The sequence below is a fragment of the Helicoverpa zea genome, chromosome 22, assembly GCF_022581195.2.
Source record: "Helicoverpa zea isolate HzStark_Cry1AcR chromosome 22, ilHelZeax1.1, whole genome shotgun sequence".
Taxonomy (NCBI): Eukaryota; Metazoa; Arthropoda; class Insecta; order Lepidoptera; family Noctuidae; genus Helicoverpa; species Helicoverpa zea.
Genome location: NC_061473.1, coordinates 7,361,225 through 7,389,221, shown reverse-complemented (window position 1 = coordinate 7,389,221; position 27,997 = coordinate 7,361,225). Strand labels below are relative to the sequence as shown.

The 27,997-nt window shown below is 40.0% G+C and overlaps 1 protein-coding gene across 1 annotated transcript; it reads left to right on the top strand.

Moving 5' to 3' along the window:
- Window positions 1-74: 74 nt before the first annotated feature.
- On the top strand, window positions 75-27,997 carry LOC124641245. The gene is made up of 7 exons (XM_047179286.1): window positions 75-247; window positions 3,208-3,365; window positions 4,989-5,195; window positions 5,831-6,156; window positions 25,600-25,667; window positions 26,847-27,185; window positions 27,541-27,997. Exons 1-7 carry the CDS (start codon window positions 169-171, stop codon window positions 27,717-27,719), a joined length of 1,356 nt encoding a protein of 451 aa, XP_047035242.1. The 5' UTR covers window positions 75-168; the 3' UTR covers window positions 27,720-27,997.

Genomic DNA, 27,997 nt, shown 5'->3' with positions numbered 1-27,997 from the left:
GTAAACAAACTCGCGCGCTCGCATCCCGCCCCGCCACCGCCACCCGCACCCGAGCCGGCGTCCGGCTTGGCGGCCATTGTTTTTGACCAGCGAGCGAGCGCAGTATTGCAGATTGAATTTGAAGTGTTTTTCGCCTTTTTGGGTTATTATTACAAAACCAGTGACGAGATGGATGATGACATTGACCAAGACGTCCCTCAGTTATTAAAGCAGTGGGGTTTACCCCAATATATTCATACTTTTCAAGGTAAGTTGTACCATTGTCTTAGTATCAGGATGCCATGTGTTCTATGAATTTTATTGTAACAACTGTACATTTACCATGGTTCGCTTGGTTCGCATTAAAGTATTCTATTTTATTTAAATAAGCGATTTGATCGATTGTTGTTCCGGCTGTTTTTGGCCACGCAGTAAGAGTGTTGGCGTTCTTGTATTCGCATAATGGCTGATGTAGGTCTTCTTATTGTTGTAGTATTCATATTCAATTTATACAAGTATATTCTATACTAGCTTCTGCCCGCGACTTCGTACGCGGATCCTGTCCCTTATGCCAGCGACTACGGGGTCAGCAAAATCAAAGATCTGAATAGTCTGATATTTAATTTTAAGGGCCCGTTGACTTGGAAACAACGGAATACGCATAACCATTAGAAACGTTTCATATATTTAACTTTTGTACTTTAACGGCAAAAGCACAGCAGACTAAACAAAACACTGAGAACTGAACCGCAATAGACGTGACCATAGGGATAAAAGTGGTGATTCTAATTAGTCCGCATTTAAGTTGTGAGTGGCAAAAATATTAGGTACACGTATTATTACGTAAAAAAACATTAAATAGATGACAAAGTCGTGGTGACTTAGTGGAAGTCGTGGTGGTTTAGTGGGTAGAGAACCAATCTCTCAAGTATGAGCGTGCGGCTTTGATTCCAGGTCTGGCAAGTGCCTGCCAATGCAACTTTTCTAAGTTCGTATGTACTTTCTACGTATATTTTGGATACCAATGACCGTTATTTGGAGGGGATGTTAAACTGTAGGTTCCGGCTGTCATTGAACATTCTTGGCAGTCGTTATGGGTAGTCAGAAGCCAGTAAGTCTTACCGAGGGGTGTTGGGTTGAGCGGGTAACCGGGTTGTGGAGGTCAGATAGGCAGTCGCTCCTTGTAAAACACTGGTACTCAGTTGCATCGTGACTGGAAGTCGACCCTAACATAATTGGGACAAAGGCTCTTGAGATAATAACGACAATAATAATGAGATACAGGCACCGCAGGACATCTGAGGCTGATGACGGGGAGTAGCGACCCCGCGGGGCTATATATACTGAGTTCTCCAGGGAGAGTATACTGTCCCCCATCTCCGGCCGGTCGGAGTGAACTATGACGGGGGTAGGTCTCACGCCTCTGGCTTGGCTTGGCCGTCCAGAGTGGAGTCGCTAGAGCAGGATTAGTAGCCCTGCTCGGAGGGTAGGTGCCTCATGGTAAGCACAGGGAGCGCGTAATCATCGTTTAAAGCCCACCGAGGTATCCTCACCCTACAGCCGCTCATGTACCTGTTGCCCTCTTGTTGCTATTCAGTGACTGGTTCCCGGGGGCCCAGTAAGTGAGGTGGCAAGTCTCCACCTGCCATTTTTACATGTACCTAATACATTGTCATCTACTAACATCCCATCACAATAGCCCAAGTACTTTTCCTCCATAGTTAGCAATAGTTTAGCACAGAACCGGGGATTGTCTTTTTTTAACGACGTCCACCGGGGATTGTCCTTGGGTTCATTTCTATAGTGCATAAAGGGATAATCGTCGGTTTTGTGTCACCATTTCATTAAAGTTGTCTCAAAAGGGCTTCAGCGTGTTGGCTTCGGCCCCACGTTTGCCTCCCAAAAATTCGGAACTCTGTAATCCCGAGGTCTGGAAGAGACATACAAAATAATAATGAGATATAACGCAACAAAGTCGGAGAGTGGGGGCTCGTGACGCCACGTCTAGGTATGTAAAATTTGTACTAAGCAGTGACTTAACACAAAATTCAAGCGTGTTGTATCTTCGTTATTATTTGTTTGTGAGAGAGAGAAAAGAAAAATACGTGTCCATTATTTAAGGGTTATCTAAAAGACGGACTAATTACTTTTTTTTGATTCGCCATACCTATTTCATAACATTCATTTCTATACATTTCAAGTGTAGTATTGCTCTTGAAGTTCCACATCAGGTGTTCCAGATCTTCGTTGTTTATACGTCAATAGAGAGTGCTTATCAGATTGAACCACTTTTGCTAAAACGTCATATCTTCATATGCTATAGTCTAGCTGGGCCCCTGGAGTTCCACATCAGGTGTTTTAGATCTTCAATGTGTATAAGTCAATAGAAAGTGCTTATCAAATTGAACAACTTTTGCTAAAACATCATACCTGTATATGGTACAGAGAAGCTGGGCCCTTGGGGTTCCACATCAGGTGTTCCAGATCTTCAAATTTATTATCTCAGCTAAAAATGCTCATCACATGAAACAATTTTTGCCATGGCACCATTTTTGTATGTCTTATAGTTTTGTTGGTCTGTTGGAGTTCTGCATCAGGTCTTCAAGTTTCGAAGATAAATTATAGCCTATATGTTGACCAGGCTTAATACTGATACAACAAAGAAAAAATCATTGAAATCCGTTCAGTAGTTCGGAAGATTAGCGTGTACAAACAAACAGACATACAGACATACAGACATGCAGACATACAGACATACAGACAGAATTTTTTTTTTGGATTTGTGCTCCATTACTGTTTCTAAACCCCACCCAATTATTATTTTTTTAATATATTCAATGTACAGACACAGTTTTTTTACAGATTTATTATATGTATAGATAAGCTATTATTCAATTTAAACAAGTAAGTGGTGTAACTATATAATGACTTTATAAGTTTACAACAAAAAGTCTTAAAGTTATTCATGGAATTTCATTATATACTTACGCGATAAAATTAGTTGATACACAGTCATCTCATCTTAAACTTAATGGGTTTGGCACACAGGACACCCAGAGTCAGCTCAGCTTCAAAACATGCGAAAAGGATAACTAGTCAATAGGCTTGTTTTATACAATCTAGGTTCCCAAGCCAAGTATTCGATTCCCCTAGACCAGAAAATTATGCCTTAGGCGTTGGGACTTTCTTGTGTAAGTTATACAATTATGTTTTTTTATGATTTTTCAGTAAATGATATAACAATATCAACCCTGTCAATGATAGACAGAGGTCTCGCCAAGGAACTAATCCCGTCCATTGGGGATCGGGCCAAATTCTTAAAAAATTTAGATAACTGGATCAAAATAACAAACCCAGAATGCCCAGAATTCAGCAGCTGCAGCTCTGTAAGTAGCTTCTATTTTTTTAACATGTTTTTATTGGCTTCACCTGAAACTATACTATATGTATGTAATGTAATGTACTATCAGCTGCAAAATTGCATGGAGAAATTATGAATGAATTCATTAATAAATTCGCCATGCAATTTTGCAGCTGATAGTACCTAATCTGTTATATTGTCCTATTGATTAAAAAATGTACAAATGTATTAATAACAATACAACAATTTGGTTTTATCGAGCTGATCTGATGATGTTAGGAGATGGAGGGTTAATCTCTTCAACGGTTACTAGTAAACCCTTCAAGTTTAGGCTCATTTGATTTGTATTTATGAGTAGGCATCTATACGTAATAATAAAGTAAATAAGCCCCGCAGGGCATCTGAGGCGGATGACGGGGAGTAGCGACCCCGCGGGGCTATATATCCGAGTGCTCCAGGGAGAGTATACTGTCCCCCATCTCCGGCCTGCCGGAGTGAAGCATGACGGGGGATAGGTCTCCCGCCTCTTGGCTTGCCTTCATCGGCCGGTCAGAGTGGAGTCGCTAGAGCAGGGTTAACAGCCCACTCGGAGGGTAGGTGCCTCGTGGTAAGTGGCGAGTGGGCCGGTGATGCTGGACCCACAGGGAGCGCGTGATCTGCGTTTAAAGTCCGCCGAGGTATCCTCACCCTTCAGCCGCTCATGTACCTGTTGCCCCCTTGTTGCGATTTAGCGACTGATTCCCGGGGGCCCAGTAAGTGAGTTGGCGAGTCTCCACCTGCCATTTTTACGTGTATTTATTACATTGTTATCGGCAGGTGCCATAGTTCCCGTAGTTTCCCCATTCCTAGTCCACTAGCATCCCATCACAATAGCCCAAGTAGTTTTCATCCATAGTTAGCAATAGTTTAGCACAGAACCGGGGACTGTCCTTGGGTACATTTCTATAGTGTATACAGGGATAATCGTCGGTTTTGTGTCACCATTTCATTAAAGTTGTCTCAAAAGGGCTTCAGCGTGTTGGCTTCGGCCCCACGTTCGCCTCCCAAAAATCCGGGACTCTATAGTCCCGAGGTCTGGTAGAGACATACAAGTAAATAATAAATATTATTCAACGACCGGTCTGGCTCAGTCAGTAGTGACCCTGCTTACTGAGCCGATGGTCCCGGGTTCGAATCCCGGTAAGGGCATTTATTTGTGTGATGAACACGGATATTTGTTCCTGAGTCATGGATGTTTTCTATGTATATAAGTATGTATATCGTCGCCTAGTACCCATAGTACAAGCTTTGCTTAGTTTGGGGCTGGGTTGATCTGTGTAAGATGTCCCCCAATATTTATTTATTTATTTATAAGACAATCTTAGACAAATCGACTTAGCCCCACAGAAAGCACATTAGATAGGTAAGGTTTGTGTTGTGGGTACCAGACTACAATATATATAATAGATATTATATAGGTGAATACTTATATACATACATGGCCATAACTCGGGAACAAATATTTGTTATAAACACACAAATAAATGCCTGTACCAGGATTCGAACCTGGGACCTCCAGCTTCAAATAGGCTATGGAGGCTGTTAATTCTTATACCTATATATATGTAGTACCTATTTAAATAGTAGGTAATTTTATTTTATTTTGCAGCCCCCTACAGTTTTTGTAGATATGCTTAATCCCAAACACAAACAAATAAAGAGTGTGAGTGAATTTATAGCCCCTTTGAACAAGAATAATACCTCTACCCAACTAAATGATTCCAATTCCATTATACCTCCTACCATTGGTGAGAATGAGGAGGCTTGCTCTAGTGTGGATCTGGATATGACCATTTGTAATGAAGATGAATGTCCGGTAAGATGAATACTGATAATTTAACTATTAGGTCCTTACCTATGAAATTGGTGTTTTTCATTACAACTATTTGGCTTCTAGTATGACTTAATCTTTTTTTAAACACCGGTATCCTTATTTTTTAAATAAAGACTATGTTTGCTACAAATTTGTGTACCAACAGTCAAATTAATTTAAGTATTTTTTTAATTTTCTATATACACTTCAGACCACTTTGATGCACCCATCGGCCGGCCCACTTTTTTTTAAATTCTACATCTACATTTTATGTTAGATAAAATTTTGATACCTCAATTTATGCGTGGATATTGCTTGCGTTTACCTTGAAAACTTTATTTCATTTGGATTACAGGTTTTTAAAATATTCCAAAAAATATTTGTATGGAGAAATCAATTTTCTTAAAATTCTTCATACAAAACACCAATTTCATAGGTAGAGACCTAATATTTGACCTCAAAATAAAACATAAAAAATGTTAGAACTAAATTAAATATATGCTTTTAAAAAACTATCATAATAATCCGTTTCTATAGTTTTATTTCATGAGTAACTATCGCGCTAACCGAAGACAATATTATATCATAATAACCTACTCAATTATTTTAATAATTAATTTTATTTTTGTGTATTTCAGCCGTTGAAAAATCTACTCTTAAAATCGAATGAAGGACAAGGCCTGCTAAATTTATATTCAGAACAAGGCAAATTATCAAATAATGGGCGAAGAAAAGTTTGCAATATAATAATAAAAGACCTAATGCAATCAGACCCAAATAAAAGAATAGACAGTTCTCTACTTCTTACAAAAGCACAAGACATAACTGAAGTATTCAAAAAGGAAAATATAAGTACTTACTTTATTCCATACATTAATGATACTAAACTTAAAATAAAAAGATGTGCAAAAGGCAAATTATATGACTGTCTACAAAACAGGCGCCGCGAATTAAGGGAGGCTAAGTGCTCGCGCAAGTTTTACATTTTTAATTTCATTAACTATATTGTTTCTAATGCAATTTCTGAACGCATCTTTTCGAACATTTTATACTTCCGCAACCGCAAAGTATGAGTTGGCTATCCTTCCCTTTCCCTCCTATCCCGCTACAATACACCAGAAAGAGAAGGAAGATGCGCCGCGCGCACCAACTCTCGGCGCGACTAGCGCCGCAACGCTCCCGCCGTTGTATTCCGAAAACTTTTCGAATCACCGCGACACCGCTCCGCATTTTATGTAAAAATAAATTAAATAACCGCACCGCTTCATCTCAAACCGCTTAAAATCAGTGTTAGTGTAGCCGGCACACAAGAACTAATCGTGAGTGACAGTGTATTTAACCTACGCGTAGAGGAAACAGCATCGCAGGCCTGCGACAACGTGCTCGTCCACCATCCAGCGCAAGTAAGTCCTTTTTCCTTTCACCAAACCCCTTTAGCTTCACTCATACTGTGTCTCGGTTCGCCTAATCACCGACCAAGCTATTTTCCCGCACCCGCTACGGTCCTTCGATACAGCCCACCATACGGGTATGGTGGTGTAACAACACTGCACCATCATTTTTTCTGGTCCAAATCGACCCGGATCCCAAGAATCAGTGATCTTTTCTCATTATTTTCCCGCATTCTATAGGTCTTTTACCTGGGCTTTAGGTCTAAATACCTAATTTCGTAAAATCGTCATATTGTACGCGTGCATTCTCGAACATTCCCGCTAGGTACTTACCTACTTGTTTGACTGAGAACTACTGTATCAACTTAATACCTACTGCATTGTAATAGCATAGGTAAATACCACTAATATTAGTAAATTCCTTCAGTTAACATAAGTACAAACTTATATTTCAACCGCATTCTTTTGTTTAGTCAACAGCTAAATACCTATTTTACACGCCATCTTTTCTTACTATTCCTTCCTACCTACCAACATGGAGGATATCAAAATAAAAGTTAAAATACTGCAAGCTAAAAACAATGCTATTTACGAACGCTTAACTTCATTGTATGAATCTTCTAAGAAAATAAATATAACTAATATGGAGCTTCGTTCTGCGGAGACATTCATGGCAGACACGGAGATTCTTTCTGTAATCCGCCAGGAATTTAGTTCCAACCTTGATAAACTAAACGCATACCTTTTACAATTAAATCCTGATCATACAGTCGAATATAGTAGCCTCATCTCATTCGACGGTGTTTACACTCGGGTAGAACGAGTTCGTTCTCTTATCATTACTTATCGTTCAAAATCGTCGACAAGCTCAACGTCGCACGAGAGCGCCGCGCAAAATAAAGGTGTAGTCAAACTACCACCGATTCACATTCCTTCCTTTGATGGTAAAATAAATAACTGGCCGGTTTTCTATGAATCATTTAAATCAAATATCCACAATAACTCTAATCTTACAGATTCCCAACGAGTTCAATATTTAGTAGGTAGTCTCAAAGGCAACGCTTTACAAATTACCGCCGGAATTATTCCGTGCGGAGAAAATTACTCAGCTATTTGGGACAGTTTAGTAAAAAAATACCAAGATAAACGGGCACTTGGTTCGCATTATCTTTCTAATATTTTCAATATTAAACCCGCCATTAACAATTCTATTTCATTGAATAATTTAATAGAAAGTTTTCACGCGTCAGTTTCAGCTTTAGAACAATTACAGATCAAAGACCTAAAAGATTTTATTTATTAAATTTAGCTTTGAAAAAATTTGATCCTGCTACAGTACAATTATTTGAAATGCATATGAGAGATGAGGAGATTCCTACTTACACGGATTTCGTTGAATTTATAAAATCGCAAGTTAAAATATTAGATCGCACAACATCATCTCGATACGCTCTAGTGAGTAATCACCCTAATAAAAGTATTTCTCCCGCGCCGCGTACTCAGTCACGTGATACTAGCACGGTACATACTTTCGTTACTTGTGACAATAATAACCAGTCTTGTTTGTATTGCAGTAAACATGATCATTTTAAACTTTATATTTGTCCATCTTTTCAATCGCTTTCACCCAATTCGCGTTTGGATTTTATTAAAACCAAACGGGGATGTGTAAACTGTCTTAGTGCTACGCACACTGCTTCACAGTGTAAATCTATACATACTTGTAAACAGTGTAATAAGAAGCATCATTCACTTTTACATCTTGATAATAATAACTCGCAAACGCAGCCTTCTCGCGCGCCCACGGTTGAGTCGGCCGCCGCTGTCGCTAGTTCCGCGACCTCGCAACAGGTGGCGTTATGTGCATGCGCTAGCGTAGGTAAAACACCGCGTTCTACAATACTTCTTTCGACTGCGCAAGTATACGTGGACACTAAACATAATAAATACATTTCTGTCAGATGTTTAATAGATAATGCTTCTCAAAATAATATAATTACGTCCGCTTGTTGTAAAAAACTGCAATTAGATATTAACCCGCTTTCAAATTCATTTATAAAGGGCGTTGGAACCTCATCGCGTCCTATCTTAGGTTACGTTGATATAACTGTTTCCGCGAAAGATAAAACAGTTTCTTTCAAAATTACCGCGCTTGTTGTCGATTGCATAACAGATAACTTACCATCTCACTTTGTTGACACTTCTACAGTGCAACATTTGTTCGATTTACCGCTCGCTGACCCACTATGGCATATACCTGGTGAGGTGGAATTGCTACTAGGGGCAAAGCTGTTTCCGTATTTATTATTAAATAACAAAATTATCTCACCTACCGCGCCGTCCGCTATTGAAACCGTGTTTGGTTACATTCTTATGGGTGAGGTACCCGCTAGTTTATCTAACAAAAATTATAGTCCCGCATCCAGTGAATTAAATACTGCCTCATATTTTTCTACCGCATTAAACATCGATAATACTCATTGTTTTCTTACTTTAGAAGAATCTTTACATAAATTTTGGAATATCGAAGAAGTACCTTCAAAATCTTTCATGAGCCCTGCCGAACTTGAGTGTGAGCAGTTGTACGCTTCTTCTGTGTCACGCGACGCTAGTGGTAGGTATTGTACCGCGTTACCTTTTTGTAAAAATCCAGATTCACTTGGAAATTCTTATGCTGTCGCTTATCGACGCTTTATTCATTTAGAAAATACTAAACTTCGCGACCCTGCTTTGCGCGATAGTTATAACAAAATAATTAAAGAATATCTCGATCAAAATTATTTAACAGAAATTACGTCTAGTTCCTCTGATAAATCAGTAGGTTATTATATACCGCATCACCCTGTTATTAGAGATGATAAACAAACCACAAAAGTCCGCATTGTCCTTGACGCAAGTGCTAAGTCTCACAATGGCGTGTCATTGAATGATCTGTTGCATACAGGGCCGAATTTACAGGCTGATATATTTTTATTACTTTTAGATTTCCGATTGTTTCCTATAGCAGTTACATCTGATTTAAAACAAATGTATCTTCAAGTGGCTGTTATTGATGAGCATAGAAAATACCAAAAAATATTATTTCGCTTTAATACCGCAGAACCTATTCGCGAGTTTCAATTTAATCGCGTCGCATTTGGTCTGAAGTCCAGTCCCTTTCTAGCCATGCGCACTGTGCGCCAGCTATCAGAGGATGAAAAACATCGTTTCCCTCGCGCGTCCATCGTTGCTTCGCATGATCTTTACATGGATGACCTGGCTTATTCTATTCCTTCACTGGAGGAAGCCAAGGTTCTTTCCGCTGAACTCATCGACTTATTTAAGGCCGGGGGCTTTGACCTTGTGAAGTGGGCAAGTAACTCTCCGGAACTACTTGATGCCGTTCCACATTCTAACCGCTCTTCCATTAACTTCTCTGATGGGGACAATATAAAAATTCTCGGACTCAAATGGATTCCTTCTGAAGATTGTTTCACTTTTACCACATCTGACTTAGATAAACGTTGCACTAAACGTTCCATACTTTCCACGGTTGCTCGTCTGTGGGATGTTCTAGGTTTTGTTGCTCCTGTAGTTTTATTCGCGAAGCTACTTATTAAAGAATTATGGAAATTAAATACGGATTGGGATGAGACTCCGCCCGATTCTATCGTGCATCTCTTCCAGCAATTTAGTGAGCAATTGCCTTTACTTTCTACGCTAAAGATACCGCGTCACGTAGCCGTTTCTATGGGTTGCGTGATTAATATAGTAGGTTTTGCTGACGCCAGTATGAAGGCATATGGCTGCGTCATATACTTACATGTCACTGATACAAATGGTAACACACACGTATCTTTGGTGTGTGCTAAATCCAAAGTCGCACCTGTTAAGGTCGTATCTCTGGCTCGTCTAGAGCTATGTGCCGCTCTTCTTTTGTCAAAATTAATTAAACTAGTTTATGACACTTACCGCTCCCGTACCGGTATTAATAATATATTTGCCTTTTCTGATTCTACTATTACGCTTTCATGGATTCATTCCTCACCGCACAAATGGAACACTTTTGTCAGTAACCGCGTCGCTAAATGTCAAGAAAATCTTGATCCTAAATATTTTTATCACATTAACGGTAAAGAAAATCCTAGTGATTGTCTGTCTCGAGGTCTTCTACCTGAACAGATTTTAAATCACGATTTATGGTGGCATGGCCCTGAGTGGCTTATGCTCCCAACCGCTGAGTGGCCTATCACTCCTTTTGTGTCTTCATGCAACGAACAATTACCTGAATTTAATAGTAAAACTTTAACGTTAGTTACTACCGCTTCTGAAATCAATTTAATATATAACCTTTCTCAAAAAATTTCCTCGCTAAATAAAATATTACACATAATAGTATACATTCTGAGATTTTTGCGCCTTATTCCTTATGACAAATTACAAAAGGTTATTACGGTACGCGAGTTAGCTGCCGCTGAGACTTATTTGATTCGTTGCGTTCAACGACATCACTTTAAACATATCTACGATGAAATTAACAATAAAAAACTTTCCACACAATTTAAAAAACTCGACCTTTTTATAGACGAGCAGGGTATAATTAGAATCGGAGGCAGGCTTTCCAATGCTGATCTTCCCTATGAGGCTCAGCATCCCGCACTCTTGCCAAAAGGCGATAAATTTACACATATTCTAATAGATTATTATCACCGCGTTCATTGCCACACTGGCGCAAATGTTTTGACTTCTCTTTTGCGACAAAAATATTGGATCCTCTCTTCTAGAGGTGTTATAAGAAAGAGATTACATGCTTGTAACTTCTGTTTTAAACTTTCTGCTTCTCACTCCAGCCCAAAAATGGCTGATTTACCCGCTTGTCGTGTACAAGAGACTAAAGCTTTTGTTCATACGGGTGTGGACTATGCTGGTCCCATCAAAATAACTTTATGTAGACGCCGCGGTCAAAAAAGTCAAAAGGCTTACATATGCCTATTCATTTGTTTTGTTACCAAGGCAGTTCATATTGAATTAGTCACAGACTTATCATCTGATACATTTATCTCCGCTTTTAAAAGATTTATTTCCCGCAGAGGACCAGTTTCTTGTCTATATTCAGACAACGGAACAAATTTCGTAGGAGCCAAGGCTCGATTGCAAGAATTATTTGCTGACCGCTACCGCATAGACTGGAAAATGATTCCACCCCGCGCTCCCCACTTTGGAGGGTTGTGGGAATCTAATATAAAATCTATAAAAACTCATTTATACCGCGTTATTGGTTCCCAACTTCTTACCTATGAGGAGCTTTCGACTGTTCTCACCGAGATTGAGGCAGTTCTAAACTCGAGACCGCTTTGTGTCCTGAATGAGGATCCGTATCCAGAACCGCTTACCCCCGCGCATTTTATAATGGCTTCTCCATTAACTTCCTTGCCTGTCGTGGATGTTCCCGACACAACGAAGTCTCTAACTTGCCGCAAGAAATTACTTGACCAAATGATTTGTAGCTACTGGAAACGCTGGCGTATAGAATATTTACATAATCTTCAAGTTAGACAAAAATGGTTGAATGCTGTAGACAATATTAAAATTGGTACAGTGGTTCTCATACATCAAGATGATCTTCCTCCTTTACGTTGGCCAATGGGTGTAATAACCGAAGTTTTTCCCGGCAAGGATGGGACAACCCGCGTAGCCATGGTGAAGACATGCAGTGGCTCTTTTAAGAGACCTGTTGTCAAACTATGTCCTTTACCATCTCAATAATATTACCGCGTAATCCAAACTTAATATTAGCTTTACTTTACTCAGTATAATTACTTTCAATTTCTTTAATTTCCTTTTGAGAATATTACATATCCTCAAAGCCGGGGAGAATGCTCGCGCAAGTTTTACATTTTTAATTTCATTAACTATATTGTTTCTAATGCAATTTCTGAACGCATCTTTTCGAACATTTTATACTTCCGCAACCGCAAAGTATGAGTTGGCTATCCTTCCCTTTCCCTCCTATCCCGCTACAATACACCAGAAAGAGAAGGAAGATGCGCCGCGCGCACCAACTCTCGGCGCGACTAGCGCCGCAACGCTCCCGCCGTTGTATTCCGAAAACTTTTCGAATCACCGCGACACCGCTCCGCATTTTATGTAAAAATAAATTAAATAACCGCACCGCTTCATCTCAAACCGCTTAAAATCAGTGTTAGTGTAGCCGGCACACAAGAACTAATCGTGAGTGACAGTGTATTTAACCTACGCGTAGAGGAAACAGCATCGCAGGCCTGCGACAACGTGCTCGTCCACCATCCAGCGCAAGTAAGTCCTTTTTCCTTTCACCAAACCCCTTTAGCTTCACTCATACTGTGTCTCGGTTCGCCTAATCACCGACCAAGCTATTTTCCCGCACCCGCTACGGTCCTTCGATACAGCCCACCATACGGGTATGGTGGTGTAACAACACTGCACCATCATTTTTTCTGGTCCAAATCGACCCGGATCCCAAGAATCAGTGATCTTTTCTCATTATTTTCCCGCATTCTATAGGTCTTTTACCTGGGCTTTAGGTCTAAATACCTAATTTCGTAAAATCGTCATATTGTACGCGTGCATTCTCGAACATTCCCGCTAGGTACTTACCTACTTGTTTGACTGAGAACTACTGTATCAACTTAATACCTACTGCATTGTAATAGCATAGGTAAATACCACTAATATTAGTAAATTCCTTCAGTTAACATAAGTACAAACTTATATTTCAACCGCATTCTTTTGTTTAGTCAACAGCTAAATACCTATTTTACACGCCATCTTTTCTTACTATTCCTTCCTACCTACCAACATGGAGGATATCAAAATAAAAGTTAAAATACTGCAAGCTAAAAACAATGCTATTTACGAACGCTTAACTTCATTGTATGAATCTTCTAAGAAAATAAATATAACTAATATGGAGCTTCGTTCTGCGGAGACATTCATGGCAGACACGGAGATTCTTTCTGTAATCCGCCAGGAATTTAGTTCCAACCTTGATAAACTAAACGCATACCTTTTACAATTAAATCCTGATCATACAGTCGAATATAGTAGCCTCATCTCATTCGACGGTGTTTACACTCGGGTAGAACGAGTTCGTTCTCTTATCATTACTTATCGTTCAAAATCGTCGACAAGCTCAACGTCGCACGAGAGCGCCGCGCAAAATAAAGGTGTAGTCAAACTACCACCGATTCACATTCCTTCCTTTGATGGTAAAATAAATAACTGGCCGGTTTTCTATGAATCATTTAAATCAAATATCCACAATAACTCTAATCTTACAGATTCCCAACGAGTTCAATATTTAGTAGGTAGTCTCAAAGGCAACGCTTTACAAATTACCGCCGGAATTATTCCGTGCGGAGAAAATTACTCAGCTATTTGGGACAGTTTAGTAAAAAAATACCAAGATAAACGGGCACTTGGTTCGCATTATCTTTCTAATATTTTCAATATTAAACCCGCCATTAACAATTCTATTTCATTGAATAATTTAATAGAAAGTTTTCACGCGTCAGTTTCAGCTTTAGAACAATTACAGATCAAAGACCTAAAAGATTTTATTTATTAAATTTAGCTTTGAAAAAATTTGATCCTGCTACAGTACAATTATTTGAAATGCATATGAGAGATGAGGAGATTCCTACTTACACGGATTTCGTTGAATTTATAAAATCGCAAGTTAAAATATTAGATCGCACAACATCATCTCGATACGCTCTAGTGAGTAATCACCCTAATAAAAGTATTTCTCCCGCGCCGCGTACTCAGTCACGTGATACTAGCACGGTACATACTTTCGTTACTTGTGACAATAATAACCAGTCTTGTTTGTATTGCAGTAAACATGATCATTTTAAACTTTATATTTGTCCATCTTTTCAATCGCTTTCACCCAATTCGCGTTTGGATTTTATTAAAACCAAACGGGGATGTGTAAACTGTCTTAGTGCTACGCACACTGCTTCACAGTGTAAATCTATACATACTTGTAAACAGTGTAATAAGAAGCATCATTCACTTTTACATCTTGATAATAATAACTCGCAAACGCAGCCTTCTCGCGCGCCCACGGTTGAGTCGGCCGCCGCTGTCGCTAGTTCCGCGACCTCGCAACAGGTGGCGTTATGTGCATGCGCTAGCGTAGGTAAAACACCGCGTTCTACAATACTTCTTTCGACTGCGCAAGTATACGTGGACACTAAACATAATAAATACATTTCTGTCAGATGTTTAATAGATAATGCTTCTCAAAATAATATAATTACGTCCGCTTGTTGTAAAAAACTGCAATTAGATATTAACCCGCTTTCAAATTCATTTATAAAGGGCGTTGGAACCTCATCGCGTCCTATCTTAGGTTACGTTGATATAACTGTTTCCGCGAAAGATAAAACAGTTTCTTTCAAAATTACCGCGCTTGTTGTCGATTGCATAACAGATAACTTACCATCTCACTTTGTTGACACTTCTACAGTGCAACATTTGTTCGATTTACCGCTCGCTGACCCACTATGGCATATACCTGGTGAGGTGGAATTGCTACTAGGGGCAAAGCTGTTTCCGTATTTATTATTAAATAACAAAATTATCTCACCTACCGCGCCGTCCGCTATTGAAACCGTGTTTGGTTACATTCTTATGGGTGAGGTACCCGCTAGTTTATCTAACAAAAATTATAGTCCCGCATCCAGTGAATTAAATACTGCCTCATATTTTTCTACCGCATTAAACATCGATAATACTCATTGTTTTCTTACTTTAGAAGAATCTTTACATAAATTTTGGAATATCGAAGAAGTACCTTCAAAATCTTTCATGAGCCCTGCCGAACTTGAGTGTGAGCAGTTGTACGCTTCTTCTGTGTCACGCGACGCTAGTGGTAGGTATTGTACCGCGTTACCTTTTTGTAAAAATCCAGATTCACTTGGAAATTCTTATGCTGTCGCTTATCGACGTTTTATTCATTTAGAAAATACTAAACTTCGCGACCCTGCTTTGCGCGATAGTTATAACAAAATAATTAAAGAATATCTCGATCAAAATTATTTAACAGAAATTACGTCTAGTTCCTCTGATAAATCAGTAGGTTATTATATACCGCATCACCCTGTTATTAGAGATGATAAACAAACCACAAAAGTCCGCATTGTCCTTGACGCAAGTGCTAAGTCTCACAATGGCGTGTCATTGAATGATCTGTTGCATACAGGGCCGAATTTACAGGCTGATATATTTTTATTACTTTTAGATTTCCGATTGTTTCCTATAGCAGTTACATCTGATTTAAAACAAATGTATCTTCAAGTGGCTGTTATTGATGAGCATAGAAAATACCAAAAAATATTATTTCGCTTTAATACCGCAGAACCTATTCGCGAGTTTCAATTTAATCGCGTCGCATTTGGTCTGAAGTCCAGTCCCTTTCTAGCCATGCGCACTGTGCGCCAGCTATCAGAGGATGAAAAACATCGTTTCCCTCGCGCGTCCATCGTTGCTTCGCATGATCTTTACATGGATGACCTGGCTTATTCTATTCCTTCACTGGAGGAAGCCAAGGTTCTTTCCGCTGAACTCATCGACTTATTTAAGGCCGGGGGCTTTGACCTTGTGAAGTGGGCAAGTAACTCTCCGGAACTACTTGATGCCGTTCCACATTCTAACCGCTCTTCCATTAACTTCTCTGATGGGGACAATATAAAAATTCTCGGACTCAAATGGATTCCTTCTGAAGATTGTTTCACTTTTACCACATCTGACTTAGATAAACGTTGCACTAAACGTTCCATACTTTCCACGGTTGCTCGTCTGTGGGATGTTCTAGGTTTTGTTGCTCCTGTAGTTTTATTCGCGAAGCTACTTATTAAAGAATTATGGAAATTAAATACGGATTGGGATGAGACTCCGCCCGATTCTATCGTGCATCTCTTCCAGCAATTTAGTGAGCAATTGCCTTTACTTTCTACGCTAAAGATACCGCGTCACGTAGCCGTTTCTATGGGTTGCGTGATTAATATAGTAGGTTTTGCTGACGCCAGTATGAAGGCATATGGCTGCGTCATATACTTACATGTCACTGATACAAATGGTAACACACACGTATCTTTGGTGTGTGCTAAATCCAAAGTCGCACCTGTTAAGGTCGTATCTCTGGCTCGTCTAGAGCTATGTGCCGCTCTTCTTTTGTCAAAATTAATTAAACTAGTTTATGACACTTACCGCTCCCGTACCGGTATTAATAATATATTTGCCTTTTCTGATTCTACTATTACGCTTTCATGGATTCATTCCTCACCGCACAAATGGAACACTTTTGTCAGTAACCGCGTCGCTAAATGTCAAGAAAATCTTGATCCTAAATATTTTTATCACATTAACGGTAAAGAAAATCCTAGTGATTGTCTGTCTCGAGGTCTTCTACCTGAACAGATTTTAAATCACGATTTATGGTGGCATGGCCCTGAGTGGCTTATGCTCCCAACCGCTGAGTGGCCTATCACTCCTTTTGTGTCTTCATGCAACGAACAATTACCTGAATTTAATAGTAAAACTTTAACGTTAGTTACTACCGCTTCTGAAATCAATTTAATATATAACCTTTCTCAAAAAATTTCCTCGCTAAATAAAATATTACACATAATAGTATACATTCTGAGATTTTTGCGCCTTATTCCTTATGACAAATTACAAAAGGTTATTACGGTACGCGAGTTAGCTGCCGCTGAGACTTATTTGATTCGTTGCGTTCAACGACATCACTTTAAACATATCTACGATGAAATTAACAATAAAAAACTTTCCACACAATTTAAAAAACTCGACCTTTTTATAGACGAGCAGGGTATAATTAGAATCGGAGGCAGGCTTTCCAATGCTGATCTTCCCTATGAGGCTCAGCATCCCGCACTCTTGCCAAAAGGCGATAAATTTACACATATTCTAATAGATTATTATCACCGCGTTCATTGCCACACTGGCGCAAATGTTTTGACTTCTCTTTTGCGACAAAAATATTGGATCCTCTCTTCTAGAGGTGTTATAAGAAAGAGATTACATGCTTGTAACTTCTGTTTTAAACTTTCTGCTTCTCACTCCAGCCCAAAAATGGCTGATTTACCCGCTTGTCGTGTACAAGAGACTAAAGCTTTTGTTCATACGGGTGTGGACTATGCTGGTCCCATCAAAATAACTTTATGTAGACGCCGCGGTCAAAAAAGTCAAAAGGCTTACATATGCCTATTCATTTGTTTTGTTACCAAGGCAGTTCATATTGAATTAGTCACAGACTTATCATCTGATACATTTATCTCCGCTTTTAAAAGATTTATTTCCCGCAGAGGACCAGTTTCTTGTCTATATTCAGACAACGGAACAAATTTCGTAGGAGCCAAGGCTCAATTGCAAGAATTATTTGCTGACCGCTACCGCATAGACTGGAAAATGATTCCACCCCGCGCTCCCCACTTTGGAGGGTTGTGGGAATCTAATATAAAATCTATAAAAACTCATTTATACCGCGTTATTGGTTCCCAACTTCTTACCTATGAGGAGCTTTCGACTGTTCTCACCGAGATTGAGGCAGTTCTAAACTCGAGACCGCTTTGTGTCCTGAATGAGGATCCGTATCCAGAACCGCTTACCCCCGCGCATTTTATAATGGCTTCTCCATTAACTTCCTTGCCTGTCGTGGATGTTCCCGACACAACGAAGTCTCTAACTTGCCGCAAGAAATTACTTGACCAAATGATTTGTAGCTACTGGAAACGCTGGCGTATAGAATATTTACATAATCTTCAAGTTAGACAAAAATGGTTGAATGCTGTAGACAATATTAAAATTGGTACAGTGGTTCTCATACATCAAGATGATCTTCCTCCTTTACGTTGGCCAATGGGTGTAATAACCGAAGTTTTTCCCGGCAAGGATGGGACAACCCGCGTAGCCATGGTGAAGACATGCAGTGGCTCTTTTAAGAGACCTGTTGTCAAACTATGTCCTTTACCATCTCAATAATATTACCGCGTAATCCAAACTTAATATTAGCTTTACTTTACTCAGTATAATTACTTTCAATTTCTTTAATTTCCTTTTGAGAATATTACATATCCTCAAAGCCGGGGAGAATGCTCGCGCAAGTTTTACATTTTTAATTTCATTAACTATATTGTTTCTAATGCAATTTCTGAACGCATCTTTTCGAACATTTTATACTTCCGCAACCGCAAAGTATGAGTTGGCTATCCTTCCCTTTCCCTCCTATCCCGCTACAATACACCAGAAAGAGAAGGAAGATGCGCCGCGCGCACCAACTCTCGGCGCGACTAGCGCCGCAACGCTCCCGCCGTTGTATTCCGAAAACTTTTCGAATCACCGCGACACCGCTCCGCATTTTATGTAAAAATAAATTAAATAACCGCACCGCTTCATCTCAAACCGCTTAAAATCAGTGTTAGTGTAGCCGGCACACAAGAACTAATCGTGAGTGACAGTGTATTTAACCTACGCGTAGAGGAAACAGCATCGCAGGCCTGCGACAACGTGCTCGTCCACCATCCAGCGCAAGTAAGTCCTTTTTCCTTTCACCAAACCCCTTTAGCTTCACTCATACTGTGTCTCGGTTCGCCTAATCACCGACCAAGCTATTTTCCCGCACCCGCTACGGTCCTTCGATACAGCCCACCATACGGGTATGGTGGTGTAACAACACTGCACCATCATTTTTTCTGGTCCAAATCGACCCGGATCCCAAGAATCAGTGATCTTTTCTCATTATTTTCCCGCATTCTATAGGTCTTTTACCTGGGCTTTAGGTCTAAATACCTAATTTCGTAAAATCGTCATATTGTACGCGTGCATTCTCGAACATTCCCGCTAGGTACTTACCTACTTGTTTGACTGAGAACTACTGTATCAACTTAATACCTACTGCATTGTAATAGCATAGGTAAATACCACTAATATTAGTAAATTCCTTCAGTTAACATAAGTACAAACTTATATTTCAACCGCATTCTTTTGTTTAGTCAACAGCTAAATACCTATTTTACACGCCATCTTTTCTTACTATTCCTTCCTACCTACCAACATGGAGGATATCAAAATAAAAGTTAAAATACTGCAAGCTAAAAACAATGCTATTTACGAACGCTTAACTTCATTGTATGAATCTTCTAAGAAAATAAATATAACTAATATGGAGCTTCGTTCTGCGGAGACATTCATGGCAGACACGGAGATTCTTTCTGTAATCCGCCAGGAATTTAGTTCCAACCTTGATAAACTAAACGCATACCTTTTACAATTAAATCCTGATCATACAGTCGAATATAGTAGCCTCATCTCATTCGACGGTGTTTACACTCGGGTAGAACGAGTTCGTTCTCTTATCATTACTTATCGTTCAAAATCGTCGACAAGCTCAACGTCGCACGAGAGCGCCGCGCAAAATAAAGGTGTAGTCAAACTACCACCGATTCACATTCCTTCCTTTGATGGTAAAATAAATAACTGGCCGGTTTTCTATGAATCATTTAAATCAAATATCCACAATAACTCTAATCTTACAGATTCCCAACGAGTTCAATATTTAGTAGGTAGTCTCAAAGGCAACGCTTTACAAATTACCGCCGGAATTATTCCGTGCGGAGAAAATTACTCAGCTATTTGGGACAGTTTAGTAAAAAAATACCAAGATAAACGGGCACTTGGTTCGCATTATCTTTCTAATATTTTCAATATTAAACCCGCCATTAACAATTCTATTTCATTGAATAATTTAATAGAAAGTTTTCACGCGTCAGTTTCAGCTTTAGAACAATTACAGATCAAAGACCTAAAAGATTTTATTTATTAAATTTAGCTTTGAAAAAATTTGATCCTGCTACAGTACAATTATTTGAAATGCATATGAGAGATGAGGAGATTCCTACTTACACGGATTTCGTTGAATTTATAAAATCGCAAGTTAAAATATTAGATCGCACAACATCATCTCGATACGCTCTAGTGAGTAATCACCCTAATAAAAGTATTTCTCCCGCGCCGCGTACTCAGTCACGTGATACTAGCACGGTACATACTTTCGTTACTTGTGACAATAATAACCAGTCTTGTTTGTATTGCAGTAAACATGATCATTTTAAACTTTATATTTGTCCATCTTTTCAATCGCTTTCACCCAATTCGCGTTTGGATTTTATTAAAACCAAACGGGGATGTGTAAACTGTCTTAGTGCTACGCACACTGCTTCACAGTGTAAATCTATACATACTTGTAAACAGTGTAATAAGAAGCATCATTCACTTTTACATCTTGATAATAATAACTCGCAAACGCAGCCTTCTCGCGCGCCCACGGTTGAGTCGGCCGCCGCTGTCGCTAGTTCCGCGACCTCGCAACAGGTGGCGTTATGTGCATGCGCTAGCGTAGGTAAAACACCGCGTTCTACAATACTTCTTTCGACTGCGCAAGTATACGTGGACACTAAACATAATAAATACATTTCTGTCAGATGTTTAATAGATAATGCTTCTCAAAATAATATAATTACGTCCGCTTGTTGTAAAAAACTGCAATTAGATATTAACCCGCTTTCAAATTCATTTATAAAGGGCGTTGGAACCTCATCGCGTCCTATCTTAGGTTACGTTGATATAACTGTTTCCGCGAAAGATAAAACAGTTTCTTTCAAAATTACCGCGCTTGTTGTCGATTGCATAACAGATAACTTACCATCTCACTTTGTTGACACTTCTACAGTGCAACATTTGTTCGATTTACCGCTCGCTGACCCACTATGGCATATACCTGGTGAGGTGGAATTGCTACTAGGGGCAAAGCTGTTTCCGTATTTATTATTAAATAACAAAATTATCTCACCTACCGCGCCGTCCGCTATTGAAACCGTGTTTGGTTACATTCTTATGGGTGAGGTACCCGCTAGTTTATCTAACAAAAATTATAGTCCCGCATCCAGTGAATTAAATACTGCCTCATATTTTTCTACCGCATTAAACATCGATAATACTCATTGTTTTCTTACTTTAGAAGAATCTTTACATAAATTTTGGAATATCGAAGAAGTACCTTCAAAATCTTTCATGAGCCCTGCCGAACTTGAGTGTGAGCAGTTGTACGCTTCTTCTGTGTCACGCGACGCTAGTGGTAGGTATTGTACCGCGTTACCTTTTTGTAAAAATCCAGATTCACTTGGAAATTCTTATGCTGTCGCTTATCGACGCTTTATTCATTTAGAAAATACTAAACTTCGCGACCCTGCTTTGCGCGATAGTTATAACAAAATAATTAAAGAATATCTCGATCAAAATTATTTAACAGAAATTACGTCTAGTTCCTCTGATAAATCAGTAGGTTATTATATACCGCATCACCCTGTTATTAGAGATGATAAACAAACCACAAAAGTCCGCATTGTCCTTGACGCAAGTGCTAAGTCTCACAATGGCGTGTCATTGAATGATCTGTTGCATACAGGGCCGAATTTACAGGCTGATATATTTTTATTACTTTTAGATTTCCGATTGTTTCCTATAGCAGTTACATCTGATTTAAAACAAATGTATCTTCAAGTGGCTGTTATTGATGAGCATAGAAAATACCAAAAAATATTATTTCGCTTTAATACCGCAGAACCTATTCGCGAGTTTCAATTTAATCGCGTCGCATTTGGTCTGAAGTCCAGTCCCTTTCTAGCCATGCGCACTGTGCGCCAGCTATCAGAGGATGAAAAACATCGTTTCCCTCGCGCGTCCATCGTTGCTTCGCATGATCTTTACATGGATGACCTGGCTTATTCTATTCCTTCACTGGAGGAAGCCAAGGTTCTTTCCGCTGAACTCATCGACTTATTTAAGGCCGGGGGCTTTGACCTTGTGAAGTGGGCAAGTAACTCTCCGGAACTACTTGATGCCGTTCCACATTCTAACCGCTCTTCCATTAACTTCTCTGATGGGGACAATATAAAAATTCTCGGACTCAAATGGATTCCTTCTGAAGATTGTTTCACTTTTACCACATCTGACTTAGATAAACGTTGCACTAAACGTTCCATACTTTCCACGGTTGCTCGTCTGTGGGATGTTCTAGGTTTTGTTGCTCCTGTAGTTTTATTCGCGAAGCTACTTATTAAAGAATTATGGAAATTAAATACGGATTGGGATGAGACTCCGCCCGATTCTATCGTGCATCTCTTCCAGCAATTTAGTGAGCAATTGCCTTTACTTTCTACGCTAAAGATACCGCGTCACGTAGCCGTTTCTATGGGTTGCGTGATTAATATAGTAGGTTTTGCTGACGCCAGTATGAAGGCATATGGCTGCGTCATATACTTACATGTCACTGATACAAATGGTAACACACACGTATCTTTGGTGTGTGCTAAATCCAAAGTCGCACCTGTTAAGGTCGTATCTCTGGCTCGTCTAGAGCTATGTGCCGCTCTTCTTTTGTCAAAATTAATTAAACTAGTTTATGACACTTACCGCTCCCGTACCGGTATTAATAATATATTTGCCTTTTCTGATTCTACTATTACGCTTTCATGGATTCATTCCTCACCGCACAAATGGAACACTTTTGTCAGTAACCGCGTCGCTAAATGTCAAGAAAATCTTGATCCTAAATATTTTTATCACATTAACGGTAAAGAAAATCCTAGTGATTGTCTGTCTCGAGGTCTTCTACCTGAACAGATTTTAAATCACGATTTATGGTGGCATGGCCCTGAGTGGCTTATGCTCCCAACCGCTGAGTGGCCTATCACTCCTTTTGTGTCTTCATGCAACGAACAATTACCTGAATTTAATAGTAAAACTTTAACGTTAGTTACTACCGCTTCTGAAATCAATTTAATATATAACCTTTCTCAAAAAATTTCCTCGCTAAATAAAATATTACACATAATAGTATACATTCTGAGATTTTTGCGCCTTATTCCTTATGACAAATTACAAAAGGTTATTACGGTACGCGAGTTAGCTGCCGCTGAGACTTATTTGATTCGTTGCGTTCAACGACATCACTTTAAACATATCTACGATGAAATTAACAATAAAAAACTTTCCACACAATTTAAAAAACTCGACCTTTTTATAGACGAGCAGGGTATAATTAGAATCGGAGGCAGGCTTTCCAATGCTGATCTTCCCTATGAGGCTCAGCATCCCGCACTCTTGCCAAAAGGCGATAAATTTACACATATTCTAATAGATTATTATCACCGCGTTCATTGCCACACTGGCGCAAATGTTTTGACTTCTCTTTTGCGACAAAAATATTGGATCCTCTCTTCTAGAGGTGTTATAAGAAAGAGATTACATGCTTGTAACTTCTGTTTTAAACTTTCTGCTTCTCACTCCAGCCCAAAAATGGCTGATTTACCCGCTTGTCGTGTACAAGAGACTAAAGCTTTTGTTCATACGGGTGTGGACTATGCTGGTCCCATCAAAATAACTTTATGTAGACGCCGCGGTCAAAAAAGTCAAAAGGCTTACATATGCCTATTCATTTGTTTTGTTACCAAGGCAGTTCATATTGAATTAGTCACAGACTTATCATCTGATACATTTATCTCCGCTTTTAAAAGATTTATTTCCCGCAGAGGACCAGTTTCTTGTCTATATTCAGACAACGGAACAAATTTCGTAGGAGCCAAGGCTCAATTGCAAGAATTATTTGCTGACCGCTACCGCATAGACTGGAAAATGATTCCACCCCGCGCTCCCCACTTTGGAGGGTTGTGGGAATCTAATATAAAATCTATAAAAACTCATTTATACCGCGTTATTGGTTCCCAACTTCTTACCTATGAGGAGCTTTCGACTGTTCTCACCGAGATTGAGGCAGTTCTAAACTCGAGACCGCTTTGTGTCCTGAATGAGGATCCGTATCCAGAACCGCTTACCCCCGCGCATTTTATAATGGCTTCTCCATTAACTTCCTTGCCTGTCGTGGATGTTCCCGACACAACGAAGTCTCTAACTTGCCGCAAGAAATTACTTGACCAAATGATTTGTAGCTACTGGAAACGCTGGCGTATAGAATATTTACATAATCTTCAAGTTAGACAAAAATGGTTGAATGCTGTAGACAATATTAAAATTGGTACAGTGGTTCTCATACATCAAGATGATCTTCCTCCTTTACGTTGGCCAATGGGTGTAATAACCGAAGTTTTTCCCGGCAAGGATGGGACAACCCGCGTAGCCATGGTGAAGACATGCAGTGGCTCTTTTAAGAGACCTGTTGTCAAACTATGTCCTTTACCATCTCAATAATATTACCGCGTAATCCAAACTTAATATTAGCTTTACTTTACTCAGTATAATTACTTTCAATTTCTTTAATTTCCTTTTGAGAATATTACATATCCTCAAAGCCGGGGAGAATGCTCGCGCAAGTTTTACATTTTTAATTTCATTAACTATATTTTTCTAATGCAATTTCTGAACGCATCTTTTCGAACATTTTATACTTCCGCAACCGCAAAGTATGAGTTGGCTATCCTTCCCTTTCCCTCCTATCCCGCTACAATACACCAGAAAGAGAAGGAAGATGCGCCGCGCGCACCAACTCTCGGCGCGACTAGCGCCGCAACGCTCCCGCCGTTGTATTCCGAAAACTTTTCGAATCACCGCGACACCGCTCCGCATTTTATGTAAAAATAAATTAAATAACCGCACCGCTTCATCTCAAACCGCTTAAAATCAGTGTTAGTGTAGCCGGCACACAAGAACTAATCGTGAGTGACAGTGTATTTAACCTACGCGTAGAGGAAACAGCATCGCAGGCCTGCGACAACGTGCTCGTCCACCATCCAGCGCAAGTAAGTCCTTTTTCCTTTCACCAAACCCCTTTAGCTTCACTCATACTGTGTCTCGGTTCGCCTAATCACCGACCAAGCTATTTTCCCGCACCCGCTACGGTCCTTCGATACAGCCCACCATACGGGTATGGTGGTGTAACAACACTGCACCATCACTAAGGTTATTAAAAAGAAAAATGGCAGCAACATCAACAATAACAGCAACGAGCCAGAAGTCGTCGAAGAAGGCAAGTTTTAAGTTATCTACCTGGGTTTTTATTTTTTTTAATAGCCAAATGTGATCCCACTGTTGGATTAGAGCATCTCCCAAATAGGTTATTAAATGTTTTCAATCTTTTTTTTTTTTTTTTAGCGACGTAAAATCATCAAATGACCCCTCCCGCTGTGGGTTAGCAGCGGTGAGGGAGTGTCAGACTTTTACTGACTAAAATCGTCGTGTTCCGTCATAGGCCTTTTATGTACCAGGGCCGCGGTATCTCTTTCGAACAACCCGCAGCCCCGGCAGGCCTTGGCCCTGCTGGGCCCCGCTGGGGTTGCTGACATCTCTTTGAGGAGCGCGTGGAACAACGCGCGCCGTCGACACGGGTCTGTCGTCTAGAAAGACAGAGGGACGATGAGCCACCCGAACTCACCGCCCACAGACCCACGCCTACGGTGGCCGGGAGTCATCTCGCGACACCCGGCGCCCATGGTGTCTACCTGGTCCAGCGCGGCGGCCGGGATGAGAGGTGCGAACTCTCTGGCGTTCCGCCTCCTCCTTCTCGAGCATGACCGCTTCGCAGAAGGAGGCGACGGCATCCCATTCCCTCTCGCCCCGGACCATGGCCTGAACCAGGGCCGGACGCGAGAGGTCGCCGCCGCCCAAAGCCTCGACGAGGACCCGGCGGTACCCCTCCCATGCGGGGCACACCTGGACTGTGTGGTCCACCGTGTCCTCGGGGCTGTCCGCACAATGGTGACACCCGGGCGCCTCCTCACGACCGATGCGGTGCAGGTACCTCCCGAAACAACCGTGTCCGGTGAGGACCTGCGTCATGCGGTACGTGAGGGCGCCGTGACTCCTCCCGAGCCACTCCTCAAAGAGGGGACTTACCGCCACGATGGTGGCGTGCCCTATTGTATTCAAACCTCAAAAGGAAAAAAGGACAACTGTGTTGTTTGTCTGACTGCCTTTCCTTGGCCTCTTTCTAGCAACTTTAATAACTTGCAGTTTCATCATCCTCCTAACGTTTGGCCCACCTTTCTGACACGGTTCAATTGAACCTGGGGTCCGCTTGACAACCTAATCCCATGATTTGGCATGACACTAGTTAATTACATTAATAACTTGCAACTTATTTTACTAAATTAAATTATTTTGAAGTCTTTATTTCATGATTTTTTTATGAGTCCATGTATCTTTCCAGATGGTGGTGCAGATGAAGATATCCAGTGGCTCCAAAACTGTACAGAACCCTGGCATTTAGTGATAGAGAAGTGGCAAAAAACTTCCAAAAATAGATTGAAGGAAATAGAGACTTCAGAAATGACCATCGGAGCATACATTAATAAATATCCAGTGTTAAAAACGCCACGCGGGCATGAGCTTCTTATTGAAGATTTTCAATTTTTATACCCATTGTCAGGGAATAAATTATTTGAAATATTCCCAACAATAAAAAATAATATATTCAAGGTGGCTCTATCTAAAACCCAAGTTACTGAAGTAAAAGAAATACTGGAACAACTACAGCTTCTAAACAAAAGTAAGTAAACCTAGGTTTTATGATTAGTGTCTTAGATATAAAAACGTAAATTACTTACAATTTGTTATATAGTTTCTAATAGGTAATAAAATGTTCGACTTAATTCAAATTACGGTTATCACTACATCATCACTACATAGTATAAAACAAAAACGCTTTTTCTGTTCATATGTCCCTTTGTATGCTTAAATCTTTAAAACTTTGCAACCGATTTTGATGCGGTTTTTTTTAATAGATAGAGTGATTCAAGAGGATGGTTTATATGTAGGTATAGTACCCGTGCAAAGCCGGGGCGGGTCGCTAGTAAAGTTATATTTAAATAACGTAATATTGAAGTAACGTCTTATTTTTTTAGATGATGAACATTATGAGGAAGTTGAGTCAATACTAGCGTTCATGCTGTTGCCGCTGCTCTTGGAAAACCCAACACACAGAACCAAGAAACAAGTGTGGCGGCCATCCAAAGCTGAAGTAAAGGACGGCTTCATTACACACGTGCTGAGACCAATGGCTGTGGGAATGAGGCTAGTGTGAACAGGCTCTAATAGGGCCCCATACTTTACAAGTTGAATGTAGAAATGATAAGTATAAGGGACGTCGACGCTGAAAAGACGCCTGAACGGGTAGCATGATCGCGCGAAAAGTGATAAAACATCTCCCTATCGCACTATTAGTAAGTGCGATAGGGACGGATGTTTTATCGCGCGATCATGCTACCAATGCAGATGTGAGGGGCCGTAATGTGTAAGTGTAATTTCTACGGACCAATGATTGTGATGATTATATTAAAATAAATGTCATTTTTCTCTGTA

Bases quoted from the DNA above. Each gene is read 5' to 3' on its own strand.
- LOC124641245 (XM_047179286.1), top strand. From the start codon at position 169: ATGGATGATGACATTGACCAAGACGTCCCTCAGTTATTAAAGCAGTGG. The intron at 3,366-4,988 runs GTAAGTAGCTTC...TTTATTTTGCAG, and splicing joins AATTCAGCAGCTGCAGCTCT to CCCCCTACAGTTTTTGTAGA. The intron at 6,157-25,599 runs GTGCTCGCGCAA...CACCATCACTAA, and splicing joins CGCGAATTAAGGGAGGCTAA to GGTTATTAAAAAGAAAAATG.